The sequence below is a fragment of the Corythoichthys intestinalis genome, chromosome 5, assembly GCF_030265065.1.
Source record: "Corythoichthys intestinalis isolate RoL2023-P3 chromosome 5, ASM3026506v1, whole genome shotgun sequence".
NCBI lineage: Eukaryota > Metazoa > Chordata > Actinopteri > Syngnathiformes > Syngnathidae > Corythoichthys > Corythoichthys intestinalis.
In genome coordinates, this window is record NC_080399.1 from 36,201,398 (window position 1) to 36,220,644 (window position 19,247).

Below are 19,247 nucleotides of genomic sequence, written 5' to 3' on the forward strand. Positions count from 1 at the left end.
ATTCACTGAACACATTTTGCTCACACAATGCAAAATGGTAGACTCAGACATCAAAAGTTAAACACAATGAAAGCACGGGCGTCATTGCTTAAACACAGTGACTCAAAATTGAAGAGACGTCCTTCAACACCCAGCATCTCCTCACATTCCTGGGAGAGCTTCGGGTCATCCTGACTGACCGTGAGCAGCAGAATCTGGTTCCAGCCGAGCCTCCTCCTATCTATATCATCATCTGGGACAACGTCGGTTTTCACCGCACCAACCAGATAAAAGTGGTTCAATATACACCAACAATTCCTCAATGTATGTCTACTCACCTTTCCTCAACTACATAGAGGAGGAGTTCTCATCATGACGGTAGAAGGTGTATGACCGGGAACCATATAGTGGAGAGAAGAAGAATTTGTGGCATGTTTCCCCATGTATGCTTTTGTTCTCTTTTGAAATATTTGTTTTGGGAAAAGTACGTTTGTACTGGTTGTCATCAATAAATGGGGGTTCAATTCCCCTAAAAATAATCTGTGACTTACTATTGATTACTAAAGAAATGTCATTACTATACAGATGACGGGATATTTAGAACATCACACCCTGAACATTGTTTTTTCAATTTTTATTGAAGTGTGCAATAGATATCTAAAAGTGTTTAAATTTTTGCAAGCTGTGAGGACCATTTTGTTGTCAAAGTTTGGTTTTGGCCATAGGAAAAATAGTTTTGTGGTGAAAGTTCAGGTTTTGTGAGGGAAAGTTGGAGTTTTGGAGTGAGAGTTTCGTTTTGCAAAGAGAATGCGAGTTTTTGCGGAGCTAGCTTGAGAAAAGTGTTTAGAGAAAACGGAGGGGAGTTTGCTGAAATGTGTTCTGACATTCGAGAAAAACTATTAATGAGATTTTGAGGACCTGTCTTTCACATGAAGGTAATTTTTTCTTTATGCAGTTTTCACTGGCAACTGTTCAAGCTGTTTATGACACTCATTTAGAGTTGAACCCTTTTGACACCTGTTTGAAAATCTTTTAAGCACATGCATTACACACATTTGTTGCGTGTAGCCAAATACTAATAATACATAATAATAATATGTAATAATACCTTGAGCAGCAAATGTGTTGGTGGAATGCCGCGCTGACTGCAGCTGGGATCGAAGCACCTTTCGCTGGTCATGAGCACGGCGGGTTTCAAGACGTAGCCGCAGCCTCCGTTGTCTTGGAAACGGCCATCATTAAGGTCCATAGGCAATCCTGGGGACTGGAAATTGAGTGCCACTGCAAAGTCCACCAGAGCAGTGGTAAGATAATGAAAGTAACCCCCCAAAAATTGCTCAGATCTTGTAGCACGTCTTAAATTTTTTAATGATAGTGCTACAAGGACTTGCAACAATGTACTTTGTATTGCATCAGGGAGGCATTCGAGAACACCAAATGTCTCCTCTATGCATAATGTCTAGAGTAAAAAAGCACCACAAACAACAGATGTGATCCTTTAGGGAAAATTTTCTATCAGGTCGTAACCATAATCATCATTTGTAAGCGCTCGTCTGCATCACTTTAGAGAATGTTCTGCTGATTTAACTGGGATTGATCTATTCCGGCCGATCAGACACTGCAGCGTTTCGCATAGAAAAATGCCACCATCTGCCCAACCCGCACCGGTAGTCTGTAAGGATTCACATCAAGCTGTCTTTGCAGATGAAAACGAGCCGTGCGGCAGATGCGACATCAGTCAAAACCAAAGCAGCAAATGCCCGTGTGAAATCAGAATCAGCCAGAATTCAAAAAGAAAGAAATCAAGTTCAGCACTGTTGAATTTTAGGCTTTCAGGTAAAACACTCATTAGGGGACTGGGCTGTGAACCAGAATCCATCAAGACAGTGCTCCCACACAGCCAATACCCATTGCCTCTTTTGACCTACCAAGCTGCGAGCCAACATTCCAAAACTCCTGTGGGTTGTAGTTGGATGACGACGTCCTGGAGCCCGCTGGATAAATCCTACTTAGGAACCTCTGGTTGTGTAGAACAAAGTCTTTACCTGAGGAAAATGCACAGCACGTTCAATAAGGTGATACAAATATTTACATGCACTCATTAAGTTACTTCCAAAACTCCATTTGTCATGGCATTTTGGCTTTTTCTGACGCAAAACTGAAATGTCAAACTCAAGCTTGCCTTTTTGAGTGTGACTTTACCTGAAACTTTTGCCAGCTTGCGGGCTTTTTTCTCAGCCATAGATGTGTTCTCACAGGAGTTCTGACTGTCTTTCGAGTGACCAAAGCTGATGAACTTGACAGACACGGTGTATATGACAAGGTCGGACAGTTTCTCCGCCACCACCACCCTCTTTTTCTACTCATTACATTTAGGTGGACAGAAACAAGAAGGCAGTCATGTCTTTGTAACAAATATGGCTCTAATTTGTTGTTACACCACTTTTGTTTTGATAGTGTTCTAGCTTTCTAGGCTCAACCTGGTTCAATGGCCCTGACTCACTTTCTTCTTTGAGCCTGCCTTTCTCGGGGACCAGAACTTTGATCTGCTCTGTTGATCCTCCTCCTCATCTTCTTCCTCCTCTTCCTCCTCCTCCTCACCCTCATCTGCACTGTCTTCTGCCTCTGTCCCTGATGCTCCTTCTATCCTAGTGCGCGGCTTTAGCTTTTTATTCTTGATCAGGATCTTATACTTTAGGTCCTGTGTGACCATTTACACACACACGCACAAGCGCACACAAGCACATATGCATATGGGACCTGGCATAGCAAAATGTGAAGTCGCACTGATACATTTAGAGATAAAAGGCGACAATGATAACTATTCACCCTTAATGAACATTTCATAAACACCTACTGATTCAACATTGCATTTTCAAGACTCAAATATTGTAAAAAAATGAAAAATGGCATTTTGTAAAAAGCAGTCAATCAAGGCTACTATTTGGTACCCTTGTCGACACAGTGCCTTTCTGAAAACATTTCAACACCCAATTTCAGTGCCTTTTACCATGTCCTTGTTTCAATGTAAACAAGTTACATCCGTGACATTAGCCACTAGCTATCAAAAACAAAAGGAATCACGAGTATAACACGCCCGCTCAACATGGTTAAGACTACAGATTTAAAACTTTTTTTTTGCATTTTTTCCCCCTCTTCAAAGGGGCTACTAGTTTGAAATGTGGACATACTCTATAACTCTGTATCAAACTGTTTGCTGTACTTTCTCTATATGTGTCTCAACTACGGGGCCATACAGTCCTGTCCCGGCTCCCCCCTGATTTTAATGCATCACACACCAAGGTTATGGGATAGATTGGACCTAGTGGTGGTGGTGGGACCTAGTGGTGGTGGTGGGGTGCTCATGGTTACCTCCTCACGGCAGGCCCCGCCATTCCTGCACCTTTTTCAACGCACCACACACATCATACTCCAAGGGAGAGCTCTGGCAAAGGGCGGTGGGAGGGGCAGCTTTGGTAGAATCTCCATGCAGCGGTCCCACTGCCCCAAGCCGAGCTCTCCTATTTTAATGCATACTTTGCACTACCCTCCCCACACAATCCCATCACGGTGCTGGGTAATGGCTGCCAGCCGGGGACCTGGCAGCCACAGTAATAGGGTGGTAGGTGGGTCCCAGACTTTCTCTCTATGGCAAGGCTCCCGCTCTACCTGGGCTGCCGGCCGCGGGAGGTCGTGGAGGTTGGGGCTCCGATCTCGCGTCGCCCTGCGGTGGCTCCTCGGTGTTCTCCTGCTTCCGCCTTCCCCTCTCTTCTCTGCCTCGGTATCCGCCCTGCGCTCCATCGCGGGTCGCTGGTTGGAAACCGGTGTACCGGCTGGGTGTCGCCTGCTTTGGCAGGGGACCCTGCCCTGCCCTGGGCTTGGTGGGCCGCTAGGGGGGACCCCCGGCGCCGGTTGGGGGGCTGCGACTGTGGCTCGTGGGCCGGGTGGCTCGTCAGCGATGGGGCTGAGTGTGGGGTTGGTGGTGCGTCCCCTCTGTGGGAGGAGGGGTGGGCTGCGCTTCTTCCCCCACCTCGCCCCCCCAACGCCACCCTCACTCCCCGGGCTGGGTGGGGGCCGTGGCCCTGGGTTTGCACCCGCGCGACGTCTTCGCTCGTCTGCGTGGCTGTCGCGTGTTTGGTGGGACTCGCACGCGGCTGAATGTGATTGGGAGTGCTCGGGTGGGGGTCCCAGTGCCGGGATTGGCGATGGGGCGGTGTAGGGTCGGTTGCCAACGGGCTTACACTCACAAGGGATTCACACGATTAATGGTTTGTAGATCACAAAGCTGATTTGTGTACACTCTACCCCTCTCAATCACTTAGCTTATAGACTCCCCGACGCCCATCCCCTTCTTTCCCTGGTCAACAGGCCCCCCACATGGTGTCAACCGGAAATACATCTAGCTGACGATAGCACCAACATATTCCTCGTTAGTGTAGGCGTTCAATGTATTTCTTGTTGTTCTTTATGTTTCTTTTCTTTCTACTGTGTTTCTTCTCTTCCACCGTACCCCTTTCCTGTTCGCTGCTTTGTCATAAACGAGTTATGTTGAATGATCACAATGGGAGTATGTAATATTCTCAATGTAAAGCATTAAAACTGTTCAAAACATCCGGACACGTAGATTTCCATTCTCCGTGTCAAACAGCTGAACAGGACAGGTTAAAAAACAACAACAACAACAACAAAGTGTCCATTTGAAGGGATCACTCCGAATGCTGTCCCAATTCATTAAAACCAGAAGGACACTTTGCTAACACACTCCTCTCACGCACTCCTTGTCAGCCATTTTGCGACAATTTGGAAGTGTACTCCCGACGACACTTTTCACAGTTCTTGTTGCTAATCTTACTCGGAATGCTTGCCTGCTGCTAATGCTGCTGCAGCTTGAAGTAATCAATTTCAATGGCAGCATCTAATGGCGACATGACACATAAAGTATTCAGATTCAATTAAAGTCTGTGACTGTTAATGCTGAGTAATGCATCCTTCAACTTGATGCAGTAAAAATATCCATTTAAATGTTTGAGGTTTAAATTTTATTTCAATTCTTACATGCTGTAGATTTTAAAGTTCTAAAACAACATCAGGGAATGGCGGTGATGCCCCTTGGGAGTACCCCAGGTAAGACCATCCTATTTAGTTACCGAGGAAGAGTGTCCTCCCCATTCCTTGTTTCATCGGCAGCGCAGTGCAGTTCCCCTCTACTTTTCCCTACCATTTTCAACACAAATTCCGAAAATCAAACACAATTACCGCAATTTTCGGACTACAGTGATACCTCAGCTCACGAACGCTTAAGCTCACGAACTTTTCGCCTCAAGAACATTAAATTCGCGAGCATATAGTCTCTGCTGACGAACTAGTTTTCGGCGGACGAACCAATTCACGCGGTCGAAAAGCGCCACGAGAAGCTGACGCACGCTCACGGCGTCCCAGGTCGTCCCCATCACATTCGTTGAGTGCGGACGTGGTTTGTGTTTGATAGACATTTTGGACCATATTGAGTGTACTTTTGCTATTATGGGACCGAAAAAGAGTTACCTACAGTCCTTATGGAAGGTGACTCGTGTTACCAATTCGCCTTCGACTGGTAATTGGCGGTGCTTTCAGCTTCCCACCGTAGTGAGAAGTGGACCGGCGAGTCACGTTGGCTCGTTGTCGTCGGTTGTTTTCGGTTCGCCCGATTTCCTCTCCAGAAAGGTGGCGGCGTGCATACAAACACCCAGAGGCGTGGGATGGCTTTTTGTGGGCACTTTTATTAACAACCAAAAGCATGTGGGGGGCACAGCAGTGGAGTCTACGCTAACTGCGCACTTTGCCGGTAACACTCTCCTTCCAAACAGTAACTCCCTCCCTCCCTCCTCCTCCCACTCCATTCCATCAAGCCATCAACTACCATCACAAAGGTAAATAAAACGACTTTATTATACAGTACAGTTTATTTCTTTAATTATAATACAATAGCACATTTATTATACATAAAATAAGGTATATTTTTGTGTAGTTTTAAGGCTTATTTAGTAGAAAATTATGTTTTATGGGGACCTGGGAATGGATTATTCTCATTTTAATGGTTTCTTATGGGAAATAAATGTTCGGAAGACGAACTTTTCACCTTACACACACTTTCTGGGAACCAATTATGTTCGTGAGCTGAGGTATCACTGCATAAGCAACTACTTTCTTCCCTCATTTTAAATCCTGCGGCTTATAGACAAGTTTCCGGGGTACTTCAACTTTACTTCCTTATGTCTGCAAGCAACTTCCGTTTTAGAATTTCTCCATCCAAAACAACAGTGGAGCAGGACTAATATTACTCATCAAAATCCCTTAAAAAAGACAATTTGGAAATATCGCATCCATCTGCCATCATCACGACATGGGAGGACAACATGTTCAGGAAGGCAGATGTGGAACCAAGCTCGTACAACCACAAAGACCGGGTGTTTTTGTAGCCACGTTGCAGCTGTGTTTTGGAAGTTATCCCGGCATTTTTATGTGTCCGGTGCTCAAAAAATACTAAAGCTAAAATCTCGGCATAAAACAACTTGTTGCTTTTGATATTGTTATCACGATTATGATTCAAATTATGATTATATTTGATATTTACTACAACAACTGTGTCAGCTGCTAGCTTGCTGCTAATCAGTACGTGTAGCATGGCTAGGCTTGCCACCCATCCCTTGAAATACCGAATCGTTCCATAATTGGAAATTAAAAGTTGCGTTCCGTATTGGTTCAATTTGGAACGCAGTTTATTCCGTATTTCACAATTGTCCCATGGGCCGACCCCCTCGCGACCCGCGGCTCCGGCGGCGGGGAGGGTCTGACGGCGGTGCGCCCAGCCCATGCACGTCTGTCACACACAAACACACACCTGCGCTCATGAGTGACCACTGAGCCAACAATAATGAACAAGAAGGGCAGGAGATATTAAAGACAGCAAGATATCTGCCTGCCCGCTGCTGTCTGCTCTGCAATGCGCTCCACTTCCGGGTTCGTTTCCTAGTTACCTCGCTCTGCTCAGTACACCGCCCCGCGCGTTTTCAAAACAAAGATGTCTTCAACAGCAGAAGCTCAGGACACCCCAACCTCATCCTCAAAAGGGGAAACGTCTCCAAAAAATAGATTGGAGTTGCAAGAGGGTAACCCGTGGCTCGATAGAGTCACTGATGATGATTATAAAGAGAACTGCAAGGCAGGCAGGAATGTTTTTGCAGTGTCTCACGGAGGTGTAAAACAGTATGCTGCAGGGGACCTCCACAAACGGAATCTATGATCCCAGAAGAGCCTTCGTCACAATTCTTTGTACCTGAAACATCCCCTGAGCTTGATTTGGTATGGCATTATGCTCTTGTATATGGATAACATATAGGCTATATTTATATTTACCTTCATACAGCTTGCATTGATAGGAGCATAGCTAGGCTATTTCAGTTGCTACTATGGTTGATTATTTTCAGGAATGTTGATTTTTTTTTGAAACATGCGTTTATTATCAATCAATATAGAATGAATTTATGTACCCATAAAGAACATCTTATTTTGTTAGGCTAACTAATGCTCCTCATTTGGAATTTTTCATGGTTAATGGGGACCAGAACCCGCCGCGATAAGTGAAAACCGCGAAGTAGCCCCCCTCCCGTTTTTTTTTTTGCGCGTGTTCAATGTATTTACTCAGATTTAACATTGGAAAAAAGATACATATATAAGACATATTTTTTCCACTTTTTTTTCCCCAGAGTATCATAGTACAGTAAAATACAGTATTTTTTGGGATTAAATATATATTTTGATTGAGCAACTTTGTTTTTGATTGAAGCAACTTTTTTTTATTGAATAAGAAAGACACAAATCTACCTCCATAGTTATTGAGAAAGAAATTAAGAAAGCTTTAAAAATAAAAGGCACCGGGGAGTCTGATTTTTTTTAAGATTATTATTTCCTTATATAGACTTGCTTCGTAAGGGATTAAAAAAAAAAAAAAAAGTTGGATGAGGCTGCTAAAGGCAGTGGATACCTCATCAGCTGGGTGAATAGCACACTTGGTAAGAATAAGTTTGCCAGGATAGTCGGGTATAAAATACAATAAACCCAATTACAATTTTATTTTTCTATAAGATTTTATGTCATTGCTTTATTAATTATTAGATGCTAGAGTCAGTGGCGCCTCCAGAATATGTTCATAGGGTTGGCCAGACAGGGCCACTTAAAATCTTGGGGTGGTACACCGAAACTAAAAGCTATAATTTCAGGTTTTTATTATGTTGTTGCAGTAAAAGGCCAGAAGAAAACTATCAGAAAGACTTAAGGACACGCCTACTGATATACTTTGGTGTATTGTGCTATATTTAATGTTACTAATGATTTAATGTGCATAGTCCATAACAGTACAGTCAACATTTTGAGTTCCACAGCTACTACAATCTGACATTATACTGCAGCGGCGCTGGAAGTCAATCACAGCTTTTTTAGTTTTTTCCATCCAAGCAGAGCCGTTTTGGTCCAAATATGTCATGATTGCGCATTTTCTCCCTACATGCTGGATAGTTTACGTACTACTACTAGGCTACTACAAAGGCAGCGTTCTATTACAGTGTGTGTTGGAGTTTTTGTATTGGAAATAAAAGCGCCCATGTACTATAATGCAATTCCCTGCAGCTAGACGGCAATGACACATGAATACATTTGAAAAATAAAACGTCCAATAAGCCTCGGTTTAACACCAGGGGGTGCTGCAGCACCCTCAAGACCCCACTTCTCGCGACACTGTTATACTGGCCCCAGTGGCCAGTAGGGTGGCCAAAAAATTTATAGGGGGGGCTGTGGCCACCCCTGACCACCCCCTGGTGGCGCCATTGGCTAGAGTTGTTAAATATGGATAACAATGAAATAATAGTTTTGAGAAAACTGCTGTTGGTGGCTCAGTGACCATCTGATGTGATTTGTTCTCAGATGAACAACAAGTTGAGGAAGGAAGTTTTGGTGCAGAGGTCGAAGGAAGAAAAGAGGCAGACTGACTGAGTCACAGCCGGAAAGTGTTGATGACAGTGTTGATTTCTAGTCACTGTTGCCCCCTCCCAATTAAAGTATGTCACAGTAAGCCAGTTATCATCTAAAGCTGGTCAAAATTGAAGTTATGTTGTTGTAAGGTGTATTAAATACTTGTTCATGTGCCCCTTTTGATCTACGAGCACCCACCCCTCCACCGGTCTCTGCACGGCCCTGCTGAAACACAGTGTGGGTCGACAGAGCTCAATATTTTGTTGGGTTTTACAGTGTACCGAAACATATTTCCTCCACACCCTTCTCACCTTTTTAACCCCTGGCCCATTTTCATGCCTGCCATCAAATGTGATCTGGTCTTTGTCAAAATCACACGGATGAAAATACGGTGTCTGCGTTAACTAAAGCCACCCAAACATTTAGAGCTTTTAAAATTTTAATGAGGATAACATGCAAACAATGACAGAAGGGTGATAAATAAGTGAACCCTCTGCCTAAGGAGACTTAAAGAGCAATTGAAACCAATCTTTACCAAAATTTTAAGTCAGGTGTGTGCCCAATCACTGATGAGTGGTTTAAAGCTGCCCTGCCCACATTGAAACACACACCTGGTAAGAAATGTCTTGATGAGAATCATTGTCTAATATGCATCATGGCTCGGTCAAAAGAGCTGTCTGAAGACCTGCAATCAAGGATTGTTGATTTGTATAAAGCTGGGAAAGGATACAAAACAGTCTCGAAGTCTGGATGTTCATCAATCAACAGTCAGAGAAATTGTCTACAAATGGAGAGAGTTTGCCACTGTTGCTTCTCTCCAAAGGAGTGGCCATCCACCAAAGATGACGCCAAGATTTCAGCGCAGAATACTCAGAGAGGTAAGAAAGAACCCTAGAGTGTCTGATAAAGACTTACTGAAATCACTGGCACAGTCCAATAGTTCTGTGCACACATCAACTATATGTACAACTGTGGCCAAGAATGGTGTTCATGGGAGGACTCCACGGAGGAAGCCACTGCTGTCTAAAAAAAAAAATTGTTAATCATTTAATGTTCGCAAAAAGGCAATTGGACACTCCACAGAAGTTTTGGCAAAATATTTTGTGGACTGATGAAACCAAAGTTGACTTGTTTGGGAGTAATACATAACGTCATGTGTGGAGGAACAATGGAACAGCTCACCAACATCAACATCTCATCACCACCGTGAAGCATGGTGGAGGGAGCATCATGTTTTGGGGCTGTTTTTCTACCTCAGGGCCTGAACGACTTGCAATCATTAATGGAAGAATGAATTCAAAAGTTTATGATGATGTTTTACAGGGAAACCCGAGGCCGTCTGTCAGATAGTTGAAACTAAAAAGAGGATGGCTGCTGCAACAAGACAATGATCCAAAACACCGAAGTAAACCAACTTCAGAATGGTTTCAGAAGAACAAAATACACATTCTGGAGTGGCCAAGTCAAAGTATAGACTTGAACCCCATTAAGATGCTGTGGCATGACCTAAAGACAGCAATTCATGCTAGAAATCGAAGGAATCTGACTGTACTACAGCAGTGTTTTAGAGAAAAATGGGCCAAGATCAGTCCTGATCGATGTGCCAGGCTGATTTGCAGCTACATGGTTGAAGTTATTGCTGCCAAAGGGGGGCCACAAAATATTAAATGTGATGGTTCACTTACTTATTTTTTCCCCCTACTGTCATTGTTTGCTTACTATCCTCATTGAAATATGAAAACCTATAAATGTTTGCGTGGTTTTAGTTAGAGCAGACACTGTTTTTTCATCTGTGTGATTTTGACAAAGATCAGATCACATTTGATGGTGATTCTATGCAGAAATGTGAGAAATTCAAAAGGTTCAGATACTTTTTCATACCAATGTAATTTGTAATTTCATCTCATTTTGGTCACTCAAGTGGCCTACGTCTCAATCTATACCTCACGTCAACACAGCCTGACAGGTTGTTATAATTTTGTCCACGAATGATCAACAAAGTGATAAGAACAATCATACAATCTCATCTACGTCGTGCTATCCATTTTTTGAGATTCCGTGGGTTCCTCTGGCTTGATTCTGCTGTTTTAACTTCGTCAACACACTGTTAACATAATCCGCAACTCATGGTTTTTATTAAACCGGAAGTTCGAAGCAGAAATTTTCCAAGATGGTGCAGCCCATACAGGGCTGTCAACAGACTTGCAGGGGCCCGGGGACAAGAGACCATTATAGGGCCCCCCACCCCACCCCTGCCAACGGCTTGTCACGACAACATACGCAGTACTTTAACGCTTTGCAAGCAATGACAGTGTAAATTTGGGGTTAAAAGTAAAATAAATTAAGGGTCATTCAGGGGCCCTGGACAACGACACCCCCTGTCGATGGGCTTGCGCCCATATTTCACTAGGGAAATTGGTCTATAGTCCTTTCTTGGTTAATTTGTTGATTTATTTGGGTTAATAGGCAACACCGTCATAATTATGACATGACACTGTTATGAGCATTGATGAATGCTTATGACAGATGTCATTAAGTGTTATCCAGCAAATTTTGTCACTAACACCATTTATGTCCAGCTCGAATATTTTACATCCATTCAAAAGTGAGATAATTTGCCGGATAACACTAAATGACATCAGTCATAAACATTCATTAATGCTCATGACAGTGACGTCATAATTATGACGATCATATGACTGTCAAATGAAGTGTTACCGGTTAATATCGTTTGGTGTAAATATCCCATAATACGATAAGGACAGCTGCGGCATATGGTCCGGTGCAGTGGTGCTGTGAAGAATAGACCCTACTCACCTATGTCACAAAATGACGTGTCGCTGTATCCGGTCGCCATATTGTCCGTCATTTTTTAGCCCTATTCTCAATGGTTTCAATTAGTCGTGCAATTTATAGAGCAATTCATGGAAGCCCCGGAGTTATCTGACGCTGTACTCATTGGATGCGTTGCATAAAAGGCGTTGTGTGGAAAAGCTTCAGTTTATCCATTCGCCAGATCCATATTTGATGCCTAAATCGATGTTTTTCGACCCGCTGTCTTCGCCCGTCTCTGCCTGACATCTGCTACCCTGATATTTACAACTATCTTGTCCACACAAAATCAGCCTTTTCTCACGAAAGTTTGAAAAACTTTAAGAGCTTGGAGGCTTATAAATACTTTGTTGCTTGTTGGGTGAAACAGGTCCTCGTCCACGAAAATTCGGCAGGAATCTATCTTGTGCTCGGGAAGGTGAGTTACGAAATTTTCAATTCAAAATCTTTTGTTCTTGCTAACATCCACTGTCAAGTCTAATGTATTTCATGTCATTTGTCAGTGGAGCTAGGGCTTTTAATGTTTATATGGTTTAGCGATAGCACTCTCACTACATACATATATAATATGTAATAAATATGAAGTGCGATAGCACTACTCCAGATTGTCCCTAGTTGAATTTATTTTTTGGCTTTTGACCTCAATAGTGAAATTGTAAATTAATTGTATGACAACTGTCTTATTATCCACTTATAATTATATATTTTCAGGTAGTTCATTCACAACGTCTGAGTGTATGTTGTCGGCGATTAGCCTAGCAATGATCTTAATTGTGGTTGTCAGCCCAAAACCCTCTAAATATATATTAAATGCATCTTACCAGATATAAAATGACTACTACATAATCTGTGGTAATCGTTTGGAGCCCAGTTTTCTCGTCGAATTGCAGCAGCCCATCGCGCTCTCCTCTCCGGGTCTCTCGGAATCCGGTAGAACTTCAAGTCACTCCGTCTATCTTCTCTGTTATTGCAACCGACCGCCACACACGCCTTCACCATTTTGATTATTAATGTTAACGAGCAGAAAAACACGCCATAATAGGAGGAATTTACGTAGCGGTAATGCATCAACAGTGACGAGTTGACGGACAATATGGCGCGGGGGCGTGGTTTTGACGTCATGTGAGTAGGGTCTATTGACATTTTGTTTCAAATTTGCTGGGTGGCGGCTTATAGTCAGGTGCGCCTTATTGTCCAAAAATTATGGTACCTCTCTTATGGGAAATTGTGATTTTGTTATCTCCAATAGATGTGGACTTAGGCATCAGTTTTTTTCTCCAGATAATTGATTGCTTATTAATCTCCACCAGTAAATTCCATTGTTTATAATATTTTTTTATTTAGTATATTATCATTTTTTATTCTATAAATCAATGAATCAGTGGTCTAGCACCATGCTGCCATTGTGGAAGCCAGGGTTCGATTCCCACTTGTGGGTTGTGTCCGGAACGGCATCTAGGATAAAACATGCATGCCAAATCTGCCATGCGAAATTACTGTTTCACTGTGGTGACCCTTGAGAGGGTGACCCTTGAATAACCCAAATAGTGATTTATTTCTTAATATCATATTTTATTGTAGTGTGTCGACTCCTCACATAGTTACACTCTCCATTAGGTTGCTTATAATTCCACACTGACATATGAAATTGGCATGAATACAAAATACAGTGGAGCAAATAAGTATTTAGTCAACCACCAATTGTGCAAGTTCTCCTACTCGAAAAGAGTAGAGAGGCCTGATATTGTCAACATGGGTAAACCTCAACCATGAGAGACAGAATGTGGAAAAAACCCCAGAAAATCAGTTTGATTTTTAAAGAATGTATTTCCAAATTAGAGTAGAAAATAAGTATTTGGTCACCTACAAACAAGCAAGATTTCTGGTTGTCAAAGAGGTCTAACTTCTTCTAACGAGGTCTAACGAGGCTCCACTCGTTACCTGTATTAATGGCACCTGTTTTAACTCATTATCGGTATAAACGACACCTGTCCACAACCTCAGTCAGTCACACTCCAAACTCCACTATGGTCAAGACCAAAGAGCTGTCGATGGACACCAGAGACAAAATTGTAGACCTGCACCATGCTGGGAAGACTGAATCTGCAATAGGTAAAATGCTTGGTGTAAAGAAATCAACTGTGGGAGAAATTATTAGAAAATGGAAGACATACAAGACCACTGATAAGCTCCCTCGATCTGGGGCTCCATGCAAGAGCTCACCCCGTGGCATCAAAATGATACAAGAACGGTGAGCAAAAATCCCAGAACTACACAGGGGGACCTAGTGAATGACCTACAGAGAGGTGGGACCACAGTAAAAAAGGCTACTATCAGTAGCACAATGCGCCGCGAGAGACTCAAATCCTGCACTGCCAGACATGTCCCCCTGCTGAAGCCAGTACACGTCCAGGCCCGTCTGCGGTTCGCTAGAGAGCATTTGGATGATCCAGAAGAGGCCTGGGAGAAAGTGTTATGGTCAGATGAAACCAAAATAGAAACTTTTTGGTATAAACACAGGTTCTCATGTTTGAAGGAGAAAGAATACTGAATTGCATCTGAAGAACACACTACCCACTGTGAATCATGGGGTGTGGAAACATCATGCTTTGGGGCTCTTTTTCGGCAAAGGGACCAGGACGACTGATCTGTGTAAAGGAAAGAATGAATGGGGCCATGTATCGAGAGATTTTGAGCGAAAATCTACTTCCATAAGCAAGGGCATTGAAGATGAGACGTGGCTGGGTCTTTCAGCATGACAATGATCCCAAACCCACAGCCAGGGTAACAAAGGAGTGGCTTCGTAAGAAGCATTTCAAGGTCCTGGAGTGGCCTAGCCAGTCTCCAGATATCAACCCCATAGAAAATCTGTGGATGGAGTTGAAAGTCTGTGTTGCCCAACGACATCCCCACAACATGACTGCTCTAGAGGAGATCTGCATTGAGGAATGGGCCAAAATACCAGCAACAGTGTGTGAAAAGCTTGTGAAGAGTTACACAAAAAATGTTTGGCCTCTGTTATTGCCAACAAATGGTACATAACAAAGTATTGAGATGAACTTTTGGTATTGAACAAATACTTATTTTCCACCATGATTTGCAAATAAATTCTTTAAAAATCAAACAATGTGATTTTCTGTGTGTTTTTTTTTTTCTTTCACATTCTGTCTCTCGTGGTTGAGGTTTACCCATGTTGATAATTACAGGCCTCTGTAATATTTTCAAGTGGGAGAACTTGCACAATTAGTGGTTGACTAAATACTTATTTGCCCCACTGTATATACCTGAGACTTTGGTTTTTCACCAGGTTTATATTTTCTTCATATCCAGTTTGGGCCAAAAGTTTGGACACACCTCATTCAATGCAACACAAATGATGGTCCCAACCTCAAATATAAAACAAGAAATTCCACTAATTAACTAACCCTGATTAGTCATATATGTTGGAAGTGAATTCCGTTTCAGTTGATTATACCTCTTGAAGCTCATCGAGAGAATGCAAAGAGAGTGCAAAAAAGGATTCAAAGCAAAGGGTGGCGACTTTTGATATATTTTCTAAGTACATACCGTAATGCCACATATGTTCATTCTGAGTTTTGATACTTTCAGTGAGAATCTCCAATGTTAATAGTCATGAAAATAAAGGATCACAGCATAAGAAGAAAAACCTTTGGCCTGTACTGCACTTGTTTTGTTGGTTTCAAGAAATATGTGGGTATAAAAAGTGTGACAACATTCCCTGTTCCCCCCTATAGACCCTACCCACGTGACGTCACAGCTCCGCTCTCCTGAATGGTACCGCCCACTTGTCCGTCAAAACATAGTGTTAACCTGTTACGGCTACGTACATTTCTCCTATTTACGGCGTGTTTTTCTGCTCCTTAACATTAATAATCAAAATGGTGAAGGCGTGTGTGGCTGTTGGTTGCACTAACAGAGAAGATGGAAGGAGAGACTTGAAGTTTTACCGTATTCCGAGGGATCCAAAGAGGAGAGCGAAATGGACGGCTGCAATTCGACGTGAAAACTGGGCACCAAAAAATCACCACAGACTATGTAGTAATTTTATATCCGGTAAGATGCATTTAAGATATACTTAGGGGGTTTTGGGCTGACAAATAACCACAATTAAGATCATTGCGAGGCTAATCGCCGACAACATACGACGTAGTACGACATAGTTTCAAATTCAAGATGTTTGTGACTTCCCTTTCTTCCACCATCGTTATTTTTTGAATAATATTTAGCTGGTACCAAGTGAAAGAAACTGGCCTCGTCTATGGAGCTGACAAATAACCACAATTAAGATCATTGCGAGGCTAATCGCCGACAACATACGACGTAGTACGACATAGTTTCAAATTCAAGATGTTTGTGACTTCCCTTTCTTCCACCATCGTTATTTTTTGAATAATATTTAGCTGGTACCAAGTGAAAGAAACTGGCCTCGTCTACGGAGCTGACAAATAACCACAATTAAGATCATTGCGAGGCTAATCGCCGACAACATACGACGTAGTACGACATAGTTTCAAATTCAAGATGTTTGTGACTTCCCTTTCTTCCACCATCGTTATTTTTTTAAATAATATTTAGCTGGTACCAAGTGAAAGAAACTGGCCTCGTCTACGGGGCTGACAAATAACCACAATTAAGATCATTGCGAGGCTAATCGCCGACAACATACACGTATGTATGTCGTGAGAGTGCTATCGCTAAACCATATAAACATTAAAAGCCTTAACTCCATTGACAAACGACATGAAATACATTAGACTTGACAGTGGATGTTAGCAAGAACAAAAGATTTTGAATTGAAAATTTCGTAACTCACCTTTCCAAGCACAAGATAGATTCCTGCCGAACGAGGACCTGTTTCACCCAACCAGCAACGAAGTATTTATCAGCCTCCAAGCTCTTGAAGTTTTTCAAATTTTCGTGGGAATAGGCTGATTTTGTGTGGACAAGATAATTGTAAATATCAGCGTAGCAGATGTCAGGCAGACAGGGCGAAGACAGTGGGTCGAAAAACATCGATTTGGGCATCAAATATGGATCTGGCGACTGTATAGAACGAAGCTTTTCCTCATAACGCCTTTTATGCAACAGATCCAGTGAGTTTGCGGCATCAGAAAGCACCGGGTCTTCCATGAAATGCATTTTAAATTCCGCCATCAATTGAAAACAATGCTAATACAGAGTCAAAATGACGGACAAGTGGGCGGAACCATACAGCGAGCACGTGGTTTTATGACGTTGGTGGGTAGGCTCTATAGTATGTATGTAATTGGCCAGAGACTGACTTGTTCTGATTCATTTCTATGTGAAAAGACTTTTTTAAAAAAGGTTTTGAACAGTAAAGACTGATGTACTTGTATGTCATTTTTGTCGGGATTGATGCAACATCCAGAAAAAACTTTGACCTAAACAAGACATTACAGCTTTCATTTTTTTTCATTCTATTAAATCATTTCTTGAGAAAGCTTTTGAGAGCTATTACTCAAGCTCTCACACCATCAAAATACTTTTTTTTTTTTTTTTTCAAAAAATTTCTAACAAGAAAGAAAGGAAGCTCTGAGACGAGTAAGCCCACAAAAGCATCCACTTTAAGAGAAAAGCCCTTCGTCCAACTCATCATATTGGCTTTGGCTGAAGTGAGAGCGCACACATCTGTCAATCTTCTGTTCAGTAACTAACGGATGCAATGCTTTGACTGGAGTAGTCTGAATAAAAGAAACACTAAAAGCTTGCCCTAATTAAATATTGTGTAGAATCAAAACAATATCTAAACTTTACATAGAAATAAATTTTTACAAGGCAGATTTTAGAGCTGTCCAGATATCTTCAACTGGTCTTAAATGGTTCAACCCAGTGCCCCAACAACAAGATTACGACATTTGTTGGCATAGCATGTTTCAACAAAATCTTACGTTCGGGCTTGGAAGGTCTCCCGTGGTTTGGTGATCCAAACGCACATCTAGCAGCTTGTTCCCCAGTATGGAAGTGAGGTAGTGGGCCATGACTTCCTGCTGCTCCTTGGAACAATGGTTCTCCAGAGACAGGATAACCGGGTAAACAGACACCTGCCAGAAGGCAATCAGCACATGCAAGTCAATCAACAAATTACAAAGAAAGGGATTTATGAGTTTCACTTATGGATTCATATAGAGTGGGGCAAATAAGTATTTAGTCAACCACCAATTGTGCAAATTCTCCTACCTGAAAGGATTAGAGAGGCCTTTAATTGTCAACATGGGTAAACCTCAACCATGAGAGACAGAATGTGGAAAAAAAAAACAGAAAATCACATTGCTTGATTTTTAAAGAATGTATTTGCAAATCATGGTGGAAAATAAGTATTTGGTCAATACCAAAAGTTCATCTCAAAACTTTGTTATGTACCCTTTGTTGGCAATAACAGAGGCCAAACGTTTTCTGTAACTCTTCACTCTTCGCTTGGTGTAAAGAAATCAACTGTGGGAGCAATTGTTAGAAAATGAAAGAGATACAAGACCACTGATAATCTCCCTCGATCTGGGGTTCCATGCAAGAACTCACCCCGTGGCGTGAAAATGATAACAAGAACGGTGAGCAAAAATCCCAGAACTACACGGGGGGACTTAGTGAATGACTTACAGAGAGCTGGGACCACAGTAAGAAAGGCTACTATCAAAAACACAATGCGCCGTCAGGGACTCAAATCCTGCACTGCCAGACGTGTCCCCCTGCTGAAGCCAGTATACGTCCAGGCCCGTCTGCTGTTCGCTAGAGAGCATTTGGATGATCCAGAAGAGGACTGGGAGAATGTGTTATGGTCAGATGAAACCAAAATAGAACTTTTTGGTAGAAAAACAGGTTCTTGTTTTTGGAGGAGAAAGAATACTGAATTGCATCCCAAGAACACCATACATACTGTGAAGCATGGAGGTGGAAACATCATGCTTTGGGGCTGTTTTTCTATAAAGGGACCAGGATGACTGATCTGTGTAAAGGAAAGAATGAATGGGGCCATGTATCCAGAGATTTTGAGTGAAAATCTACTTCCATCAGCAAGGGCATTGAAGTTGAGACGTGGCTGGGTCTTTCAGCATGACAATGATCCCAAACACACAGCCAGGGCAACAAAGGAGTGGCTTTGTAAGAAGCATTTCAAGGTCCTGGAGTGGCCTAGCCAGTCTCCAGATCTCAACCCCATAGAAAATCTGTGGAGGGAGTTGAAAGTTCGTGTTGCCCAACGACAGCCCCCAAAAAAAATCACTGCTCTAGAGGAGATCTGCATGGAGGAATGGGCCAAAATACCAGCAACAGTGTTTGAAAAGCTAGTGAAGAGTCACAGAAAACGTTTGGCCTCCGTTATTGCCAACAAAGGGTACATAACAAAGTATTGAGATAAACTTTTGGTATTGACCAAATACTTATTTTCCACCATG

The 19,247-nt window shown here is 42.4% G+C and overlaps 1 protein-coding gene across 4 annotated transcripts in view; it reads right to left on the reverse strand.

Annotated features, from left to right (window-relative positions):
* Positions 1–19,247, reverse strand: part of LOC130916429 (1-phosphatidylinositol 4,5-bisphosphate phosphodiesterase zeta-1-like) — a 41,773-nt gene that overhangs the window by 11,999 nt on the left and 10,527 nt on the right. The window contains exons 6-10 of one of the 4 annotated variants that reach the window (XM_057837148.1): positions 17,748–17,900; positions 2,483–2,680; positions 2,182–2,338; positions 1,908–2,024; positions 1,088–1,236 (exon numbers count right to left, since the gene is read on the reverse strand). In XM_057837148.1, coding sequence (XP_057693131.1) covers positions 1,088–1,236; positions 1,908–2,024; positions 2,182–2,338; positions 2,483–2,680; positions 17,748–17,900 — 774 coding nt within the window. Of the gene's footprint in view, positions 1–1,087; positions 1,261–1,907; positions 2,025–2,181; positions 2,339–2,482; positions 2,681–17,747; positions 17,901–19,247 lie in introns of all 4 variants that reach the window. The other 3 variants (XM_057837147.1, XM_057837150.1, XM_057837149.1) reach the window with 3 other exon arrangements.